At 52.6% G+C, this 10,402-nt stretch overlaps 1 protein-coding gene across 3 annotated transcripts in view; it reads right to left on the bottom strand.

Annotated features, from left to right (window-relative positions):
• Positions 1-10,402, bottom strand: part of SELENOI (selenoprotein I) — a gene marked incomplete at its 3' end in the record, with an annotated part of 29,704 nt that overhangs the window by 5,105 nt on the left and 14,197 nt on the right. For 2 of the 3 annotated variants that reach the window (XM_084202447.1, XM_084202448.1), the window contains exons 2-9: positions 10,054-10,122; positions 9,658-9,766; positions 7,368-7,442; positions 5,788-6,050; positions 3,845-3,953; positions 2,367-2,415; positions 1,818-1,998; positions 869-1,051 (exon numbers count right to left, since the gene is read on the bottom strand). In XM_084202447.1, coding sequence (XP_084058573.1) covers positions 869-1,051; positions 1,818-1,998; positions 2,367-2,415; positions 3,845-3,953; positions 5,788-6,050; positions 7,368-7,442; positions 9,658-9,766; positions 10,054-10,122 — 1,038 coding nt within the window. Of the gene's footprint in view, positions 1-868; positions 1,052-1,817; positions 1,999-2,366; positions 2,416-3,844; positions 3,954-5,787; positions 6,051-7,367; positions 7,443-9,323; positions 9,362-9,657; positions 9,767-10,053; positions 10,123-10,402 lie in introns of those variants that run through there. The other variant, XM_084202449.1, reaches the window with a different exon arrangement.

Here is a 10,402-nt window from a genome sequence, read left to right as displayed (position 1 = left end):
GATGGAACTGGGGCTCCCAGGGGAATGGGCTTCCCAAGGAGGGTGTCCCCACTTCAGCTGGGACACGTGGCCCCTTGTCCTCCTTCCTCAGCAGCTTCCCAGTGGGACTCTGGGCTTCTCCAAGTTTGTTCTCTCTGTTAATGCAAACTCAGAGCATCAGAAGGAAACCAATCCCTGGATCTGTGCACAGATGGACAGGAGGGAGGGAGGCCCTGGAGCTGCTGCGTTCCCACTTCCCCCAGCAGCAAAATCCCCACTCCAGCCTGGCTCTCCCAGCACCTTGGAGACCTCAGTGGGAGATTCAGAGCCCCTTGCAGGGCCAAGGGGCTCCAGGAGAGCTGGAGAGGGGCAGGGGACAAGGCATGGAGGGACAGGACACAGGGAATGGCTTCCACTGCCAGAGGGCAGGGATAGATGGGATCTTGGAAATTGGGAATTGTTCCCTGGGAGGGTGGGGAAGGGCTGGGATGGAATTCCCAGAGCAGCTGGGGCTGCCCCTGGATCCCTGGCAGTGCCCAAGGCCAGGTTGGACATTGGGGCTGGGAGCACCTTGGGAAAGTGGAAAGTGTCCTTGCCCATGGTGGCACTGGATGAGCTTTCTGGTCCCTCCCAACCCAAACTATTCCAGGATTTTGTGTTTGGTTTCCAACTCATCTGACACACTCCAGGGAAAGGACACCCCCTGCAACATCCTGTGCAGTTCCTTTCAACCCTGTGATACCTCCCCAAGCCTCTCACAAGGAATCCACCCCAGATCCCACAAGCTCACAGAACCATTCCCAGCCATATTCCCAGTTTCACACGGAGCACTCCCTGCCCCAAGCAGCAGCACTCCCAGCCACAGCCCAGCCCAGGAGGTGTCACCTACCACGACCACTCCGTAGTGGATGTGTGCCAGGGTGAGGAAGGCTGTCAGCAGGTAGAGCAGGAGCGTTTCACTGCCTGGAGCCAGCCCAGACACCACCAGGAGCAGCACGGCCGCGATGGGCAGCAGCATCCAGTTGAGGGGCTGGCACCGTGTGCTGCTCATCTGGCACACGATCAGCTGGCACTGAGGGGACAGGGACAGAGCCTGAGCCTGCTGTGGGCTCTGGGAGCAAGAGATGTTTGTCCCCAGAGCAGAGGGGATGGTCACTTGTCATACTGTCCCCTGTGCTGGCACAGCTGGGGCACCTCCAGTGCTGGGGGCAGCTCTGGGCCCCTCCTGACAGGAGAGACCTGGAGGGGCTGGAGCGTGTCCAGGGAAGGGAACAGAGCTGGGAAGGGAATGGAGCCCCAGGAGGGGCTGAGGGAGCTGGGAAGGGGCTCAGCCTGGAGAAAAGGAGGCTCAGGGGGGACCTTGTAGCTCTGCACAACTCCCTGTCAGGAGGGGACAGCCAGGGGACAGGAACAGGACAAGGGGAAATGTCCTCAAGCTGTGCCAGAGCAGGCTCAGGTTGGATATTGGGAACAATTCCTTCCTGGAAAAGACTGTCCATCCCTTGCACAGCTGCCCAGGATAGTGCTGAAGTCTCCATCCCTGGAGGGATTTAAAAGCCCCCTGGATGTGACACCTGGAGCAGGGGTGACCTTGGCAGTGCTGGGGGACAGTTGGACTCAGTGGTCTCAGAGGGCTTTTCCAACCTTAACAATCTCCTTATCCTACCACTAGGCAGTTAAATTAAATTTTGACCAAAAATTTAGTCCTCCCATTTTAAGTTTATCCCCAAAAGGAGGCAGGAACTCCTGTCCCATGAGCACTTTGCTGCTCACAGCACATGTGAAAACTCAATTTAACCAATTCTCCAGTCCCTCAAGCATAAAGCAGAAGCTCTTACAGAGATGTTGGCAAAGGCTGTTCCAACCATGAAATAGAAGAGCCTGGGCTGGACCTCCAGAATGTCAGTGGGGGACAGGAAGATCCAGGTGGTGCAGAGCAGGAACAGCAACACCGGGGACACCAGGGGCAGCAGGATTTCATACACAGAGTGGTGCTTCAAGGTGTTATTTTTATAGGCCCTGAAACACAAGCAAAGAAATGAAAATACATGGAATCACTGAGAAATCCCTCATGCTGCCTGCAGTAAGTACCTGAAGGGGCTCCAAGAGCTGCAGGGCGACTGGAGTGACAGGACAAGGGGGGATGAGATGGATGGGATGTTGGGAATTAGGAATTCTTGGTTGAAAGGGTGGTGAGACCCTGGCACAGGGTGCCCAGAGCAGCTGCAGCTGCCCCTGGATCCCTGGCAGTGCCCAAGGCCAGGCTGGATGGAGCCTGAAGCACCCTGGGACAATGGGAGCTGTCCCTGCCCATGGCAGGGGGTGGCACTGGATGAATTTTCCACCCCCTTCCCACCCAAACCCTGCTGGGATTCTACAAAACTCACTTGTAGAAGTTGTACAGGCTCATGGGCAGGGTCACAGTGAGGGCACAGGCTGGAAGAGAAAAGTGCCACGTTAGTCCCCCAGGGCAGAGGGGACACCCGATGCACCCTGAGCAGGAGGCTCTGCCTGGGCTCTGCTTTAAATTCCCTGCACCAAAAATAGCTCCTGGTGCCCCAGGAATAGCTCAGCACATTTGGAAGTAGCTGCTCCCCAGTCTGGTCCAAGAGCTGTAATTAAAAGTTAAAGTCTGCTGTAAGTTGAAGACATTTCCATTTGAAAGGGCTGCATTAAGGAGCTCGTGTTTGTGCTTTAAACAGTGACAAAGCTTAATTATAATACAACTCTAATGAGACACGAGTGCACACTCCTCAAATGACATGGCTGGGCACAAAAGTTTTCACAAGAAAGGCAATTTGCTGTTTCTCTGGCTGTGTGCAGACATTTCCAGTGGCCACATTGCCAAAAAGTTGTCATTTAACTGGATAAATGATACAAAGCACCCAAATAACTGAAAAATCCTGACCTAAATCATCACTATCCATGATATTCTAGCACAACTCCTTCCCTGTTTATCCAGCAGAAGGTGTGTGAACAGAGCTGGAAATATTCCTGCTTTAATAACCCAGCTCCTCTCCCCCGTGTGGGAGCTGGGCTCAATTTCTCATATTGGAAAAGCACATTCATTATTCACGTTAAGTCACACAGCTGTCAAAGGAGAGCTGGGAACATCTACTGATAGAAGTGCAAGTACATTTAACACACCAATTAACTCAAAATTAAGCAATTACAAAGCACACCTGAAGGGACACAGAAAATAAACCGAGCAGAACTTGTGAATTAGGCAAATGGCATTGAACAACATCAGCTCAGCTCTACCCTTTGCAGTGGCTTATTTTGACTGACCACAGGAGAGCAAGGCTGGGCCTCTATTTCAATTTAATTATTATTATAATGATGTAATGTTCAGGTGGGTGGATGGAGGGCAGGATCCCCAAACAGCAGAACTCCCACACACCTCCATGGCTGCAACCTCCCTCCCACGCAGTGTTTGGGCTCTGGGGTGAGAGGCAGCCCCAGAGCAGCAAAACAAAAGTGTCCTGACCCCTCCAAACCAGCCCAAGGCTGGGGAGGCTCCACTGAGAGCCAGGTCCCACCACCCCCTGCACACTGGGCTTTATCCCCTGGAAACTCTGGGTTTACCACACTGCTTGTACCCCCAGGCTCTCACTGAGGACAAACTAAGCTTGTCTGGAGTAAAGTCAGCCCAGGCACAGCAGAGTTAAGTTCTCCAAAATAACTCTGCAGGAGACAACCCTGTTTTGAAATCCTGGGAAAGGTTTTCAGGCTGTGAGAACACCCTCAATTAGTCACTTCAACAACAGCCCGGGGCAGCAAACAGAGCAGTGTTAGCAGGTCATTAGCAGGGGGTTTGGGAAAAAGGTGAAGTTTAAAAGACAGGCTTCAACATGGAGTTTCTTACCAATAATCATTGCAGTGAATAGGTCTCTATATAAGAAATTAAACAGGAAAGGTGCATACCAGGCCTCAACTCCCACAAAGGCTGTCACTATGTAGACAATTGAAATGGTCTGAAAGAAAGCACAAGACAAGAAGGGGTGAGAAAAGAGATGGGCAAGTCTGGCAGCACCTGGCTGGCAGCACCTGGGCTGGCAGCACCACATGTGTGCCAGGCAGCTCCAGGGAAAGGCAGCTCTAAGCTAAGACATGTTCAGTCCTACCCACCAGCAGGAAGGAGAAAAATAAAACAAACACAAATATCCCACGTTCCCAGGTGTACGAAGGGCGAGCTGCTGAGCAGGGATTGGATTGGGAAGTGCCTGTCCCCTGAGCTGGCACTGCTGGGGCACCTCCAGTGCTGGGGACAGCTCTGGGCCCCTCCTGACAGGAGAGACCTGGAGGGGCTGGAGCGTGTCCAGGGAAGGGAACAGAGCTGGGAAGGGAATGGAGCCCCAGGAGAGGCTGAGGGAGCTGGGAAGGGGCTCAGCCTGGAGAAAAGGAGGCTCAGGGGGGACCTTGTGGCTCTGCACAACTCCCTGACAGGAGGGGACAGCCAGGGGGGCTCGGGCTGTGCTCCCAGGGAACAGGGACAGGACAAGGGGAAATGGCCTCAGGCTGGGCCAGGGCAGGCTCAGGTTGGACATCAGGAGGAATTTCCCCATGGAGAGGGTGGTCAGGCCTTGGAAGGGGCTGCCCAGGGTGGAGTCTCATCCCAGGAGGCATATAAAAACCACGTGGAAGTGGCACTTGGGGCATGGGCCAGTGGTGGCCTTGGCAGTGCTGAGGACATGGCTCGATGGTCTCAGAGGGTTTTTCCAACCTCACTGATTCCATGAGGAGGACATGACCAGGAGCTGCAGGAGAGATGCCCTGGCACAGCCCTGAACTCTTGAGGAGACCACAGCACAGGTTTTACACAAGTTGCAGTGACCCTGGAGGGGTCATTCAGGGACTCTTCCTTATCCATCTGCTGCTGGATTACAGGGAGAAGCTCACCAGGGCTATTTCAGCTTTAATAGTCCCCTGAAGCTGGGTGGAACACGCTGCTCTGCCCTCCACCCCTGCCTTTCTCCAGCAGGCAGCTCAAAGACCTGGGTTAAGCAACATTTTGGGAGAAAGGATCAGAGTACAGTCAGGGACCAGCTCTGTTCTCCTTGTAATAGGAGAAATGATTAATCCAGTTAATGCAGCTGCATTCATTGAACTCTCCTTCCAACTCGTTGCATTTCCCACCCAGCATCTGACAAACCAGAAGATAAATAAATGGACATAAGATAATGAGTTAAAAGGAAGAAGCTTTTTTACAATGAGGGTGCTTGCCCAGAGAAGCTGTGGCTCCCTGATCCCTGGAAATGTCCAGGGCCAGGCTGGACAAAGCTTGGAGCACCCTGGGCTGGAGGAAGGCACTGCCAGCAATTCAGGTGAGCTGCCTCATGCCCAGGTCCCAGTTCTCTTCAGGAAGAGCTTCCTGCAGAGAATTCCTTAAGGAGGGATGGACACACCAACACCCCAAGTGGTTCATCACCCTCAGTCTCAACACCCACTGCCCAGGGACCATGGTCTGGAGGGGCACCTCCCCAGGAATCTTTGCTTCAGGAACAGCAATTAACAAGCCAATTACCCCTGCTGAATTTTTGACCCAGATCCCGGTAGTGCCAAAAGGCATCCCAAACTTCCAGGCTTTACCCACACTGGTACCACGTAGGGAACTACATAAAGCAACAATTCCAGTGGGCAAAACATGCAGGAACCAAAGAGAGGAGAGCCAAGGCCATGTCCATCCTTCAAGCCTTGTTTGTCATGGAGAGTCCCTGTCCATGGACTGCCTCCAGGCTTTGGATCCACAGCAGAACACCCCTCAGCGGGCAGCACCGCACCCAGCAGCTTCTCAGGGCGTGAACTCACCACCTGGCTGACGTCATATCCCCAGGGCAGGAAGAGAATCCCTGTGTTATACTTCTCCCAGTGGGAGAGGATGAAGGAAAACAAGACCACCCACAGCAGGAGGTAGAGCACGAAGACGCTGACGCCGGTGGAGCCCCGGCCGAAGGTGGAGTACACGGTGACCACAAAGTACACGCAGGCCCAGCTGTCCAGGCCGTGGTCAAAGAGCTCTCCCAGGGGGGTGCTGGAGTTGGTCCGGCGTGCCTGCTTCCCATCAACACCATCTGGGAAGAGGGAGAGAAACATGGATGATGTGTTAGCCTTTGAGCCAGGTATATGAGTTCTCAGAAATACATCACACCTGAGATAGCTCAGCTACCCAGAAGGGTATAAAATTAGCAGGATGGCTTCTGAGGTAGTGTTGGAAACAGAAAAAGGTTTAATAAAAGGCAAAATAACAAAGCTCTTACAGAGAAAAAATGAGCCAGGAGCAAGAGGTTCCTGCTCCTGTTAAAATACCCCACCAAAGCAATTATTTCCTTTGTTCTCTTCTTTTTCTAGTGAATTACCTAGGTGGGACCTCTTGGCCTCTGTCTAATCAGACAGCACCAGGTCTGAGGTGAAGTCCAAAAGGTCCTATGAGGTGTCTTTGTACCTAAATTGAGAGGAAAACTTCTGGGCTTTTTGCCTTTTTAAGCTGATAAAGAATAATTTAATCACTCCAACAACAGGGGGCACATTCCCACACATGGAGCTCTCCTAGACACTCCACACAAAGCAATGGGCCAGGGAACAGCAGCTTTCCCCACCTCCACCCTCAATCTGTGAGTGAACTTCCCACCCCCTGCTCCATGGGAGGCTGAAAAATGGAACAGTCTGATGAGATTGTATTTATTTCCTTGTATTTACTTTATATTCCTTAAAGCAGCCTCTTCCTGTGCCTAAGGGAGGTCCAAGAGAGCTGGAGAAGGACTTGAGGCAAGGGATGGAGGGACAGGACACAGGGAATGGCTTCAAAGTGGAAAAGGGGAAATTTGGGTGGGATACTGGGGAGGAATTCTTGGCTGTGAGGGTGGGGAGGCCCTGGAACAGGTTGGCCAGAGAAGCTGTGGCTGACCCTGGATCCCTGGAAGTGTCCAAGGCCAGTCTGGATGGGGGTTGGAGCAACCTGGTGTTGGATTAGGCATGTTTACATCGGCGTGTTTTGTTTGTTTACAAACAAATACATACTATGTGAACCTTTATCAGACTTTAATAATTCTCTATAAATTCACTTCCCACATTTGGGATAGCGGAAAGTGTCCCTCCCCAAAGCAGGGGATAGAACCAGAGGGTTTTGCAGGTCCTTTCCAACCCAAACCATTCTGGGATTCTCTGATTATTTAGAGCAGACCCAAGACAGAGTTGCACAGTTCATCTCAAAGTCAGTTCCCATATCCTTCTTTCCCATCAGATGCTCAGGGACGACTTCCTTGTCTACACACTGCAAAGCAGCTCCCAGAAACTGCTCCTGGCAAGAGCACAGAATCTAACACTTCCCATGGGCTCAGAGAGGGGACAACACAACCACAGCATGAGTGGGTCACCCTGAAAACTCTTACCTAACGTGTAGGCCATGAAGTTGAGGAGCCCCACCACGATCCACACGCCGTTTGGAACGTGCTGGTGATCAGGAGCTGCAGGGATCAGACAGACCAGAGTCAGGACAGTTCAGGATGTGCTTCCTGAGGGTTTCTTTTGGCCCAAAAAGCACAGCCATGAGGACTCAGTGAATCTGGGATGTGAGCTTTGCAGGATGTGAGGGCAGAGCTGCCCCATAACAGCTCATGAAACCAGGTCAGTGAGGACTTTGCCTTTCAGGATATATTTTTCCTTTGCTCCCAGCTCTCCAAAATCATGGGATCTGAGAACTGGGGCCAGTTCTGTAGTGCCACTGCGGGCTGTGTGGAAGTGTGTGTGCAGAGGACACTCCTCAGTCACTGGCTCACAGAGCATCAAGTGGAGCCTCTTTGATGTGGCAACTCCCTGCCCCCGCAGGAACATGCCAGGATTCCCCGCCCAGTCTCCAGTCCCATCCTGCCAATGGAAACCGAGCTCTTCCCTAATAGCACCTCCACCTCCTCCAGCACGGCTCAGGCAGCGAGCCAGCGGAGCTGCCTGAACCTCACCCCATACCCACACTTGTGCATCAAGGCTCTGTGAATTTCCTGGGATCACACCTTCAATTTCTCCTCTGGTGGACAAGGTTATTTTGTATCATGAAAAAAATGGAATGAACGTGAACACGATCCAGATTCAAACTACTATCCAAAATAAAACCTATTTTGAGACTTTCAGCACGCTGATTATACCCACACTGTGTTGGCTGTGATAGAAGCAGAGTAACAGCCTGTTCTTCTTTCTCCCCTGTTAATATCTACTTCCTAATGGATATCATGGTAGGCTGCAATCAGGGAGCCCAAAGGGGCACTGGAGAAGGGCAGGAAGAGGCATGGATCCTTGGCAGCAGGAGGGCACAGGGAGGCCTCCTGGGGGAACAGTGATGCCGTGAAATGTCACCTCCTGTTTCCTCAGGGCAGCAGGATGGTGCCCTTCCAACAGCAAAAGGAGGGAGGGCATCACATCTGCAAAGCCATCCAAGGAGGAGGGAAGGCACAAAATTCTGGAGCAGCACCAGGAAAAGCAGGACATGCAAAACACTTATGTGAAAGGGTCCCAAGCCATGAGCTTCTCCATCCTTCCAAAGCCAATTTTTGAGAGGCTGGGAGAGTTGGGGATGTCCAGCCCACTGAACAGAAGGCCCCATGGAACTCTTAGAGTCCTTCCAGAGCCTAAAGAGCCTCCAGGAGAGCTGGAGAGGGTGGGACAAGGGCCTGGAGGGAGAGGACAAGGGGGAATGGCTTCCCACTGCCAAAGGGCAGGGATGGATGGGACACTGGGGCTTGGAGCAACCTGGGATAGTGGAAGGTGTCCCTGCCCCAGGAGGAGGTGGGACTGGATGGGCTTTAAGGTCCCTTCAACCCAAACCGTTCTGGGATTCCATGATTCTGGATGTCTGACGTCCTGGGGGTTTTCACCTTGAGCTACTGACAGTTTTGTTCTCATGGCTCAGGGACCTTAACAGCCCAAACCCTGGCCAACAGCCACAGGTGCCACCTGAACCTTCAACAGCTTTGACTTATCTACCAATAAAGGCAATCCCAAGAAAGCAGGATTTCTGCCATGTAACTGTGTTTTGATGATGGGTCCAGTTTAGAACTACACAAACTCTCCCGAGCAACCTAAACCAGACCTGGCAGGGTCTAAGGGAGAGAAAAATATAGAGGAGAAGCTCCTGAAAATTACCACACTGCATTAATCCTTTCCCTGGGACTCCTCTATGTGCAAAGGAACACGACTGAACTACTGGATTCACAGACAGATGAACATGGGGACTGTTAGAAAGTTTAAAGCTGTGAATGGTGAAGCTCAGAAAGAGGATTTGGCCTTGTTAGTGTGATGTGGTGGTGGTTTTGCCAAGAGGTGAATGAGCTGGGATGTGAAAAACAAGGCTCTACCTGCTGATTTCAGGGAAGCAGCACTTCCTAACATTTTCCTGTTAGATTTTCAAACAAGGGCACTGGGTTGTTTGCTCTGCAGGCAGAGCCAATTCCAACCCAAGATTCCAGCTGTCTCCTCCTCCCTGTCCCACCCGCTGGCAGCCAGGAGCAGCTTTCCCTGGCAGCTGGAGGGAAGGTGTCACACCCTGACAAGTTCTTGTCACAAAACCCAGCGAGTTCAATCCCCTCCTCTGTCCCAGTCACTTTGGGGAGGCCCAGACCCAGAGGCCTCACCAATTCCCAGCACAGGAGGTGACAGATTTCCCACCTAACCAGGAACATGCAGCCTTACCAGAAGCATAAAAGTCAGGGTCGAAGTATGCCATGAGGAAGAAGTTGAAGACAAGCAGCAGGAAGCCAGAAAACGTTATCAAATTTGGGGCCAGCCAGGTAGGGAAGATCTATGGGAAAGCAGCAAAAGAACAGATGAACTCATTAAAACATGGACTGAGGAGCAGGGACTGCTCCAGCCATGGTTGCACTGTCTGGGTGTTAGACAACACTGCCAGGAGCAGCCGGAGCATCCCGGGGCAGCAGGAAGCATGGGGCTGGGATGAAGCATTCAGGGATTGGGGGCAGGCTGCAGGCAGCCCCTCACTCATTAGTGGCACACAAACGAAGCAGCTGATGGTGTTACAGAGGTGACCTGGGGCTGTGCTGTCCTGCTCAGGGTGGGACAGGGACTCACCTTCACGACGGCGTTCCAGAAGGGATGCATGACATACAGGGACAGGGGGTTGCTGTCCACGGCGCTGTACTGGGAAAGGGAAACAAAAACCAACAGTTAGGGCTCCAGCAACCTGCAGAAACAGCCAGACATCTGGAACCTTCTGAGCCACATCCTGTGTGGAACCCCCAGGAAACTCCTGATGTACCCCCCACCCTTTGGAAATGCCAGCTCCAGCTGAGTGGACACAAGCAAGGAGCAAAATGCTGATCCTTTCAATGGCTTCCAACTGCTCTGTCCCACTTGGATGAAGAGAAATGCTCTGGGTCCTACCCCCCAGCAGTGCCATCTGTCACCTGCTCTGCTGTGA

Source organism: Fringilla coelebs (assembly GCF_963513975.1).
Source record: "Fringilla coelebs genome assembly, chromosome: 3".
Classification (NCBI taxonomy): domain Eukaryota; kingdom Metazoa; phylum Chordata; class Aves; order Passeriformes; family Fringillidae; genus Fringilla; species Fringilla coelebs.
This window is presented reverse-complemented; position numbering and strand designations above follow the sequence as displayed.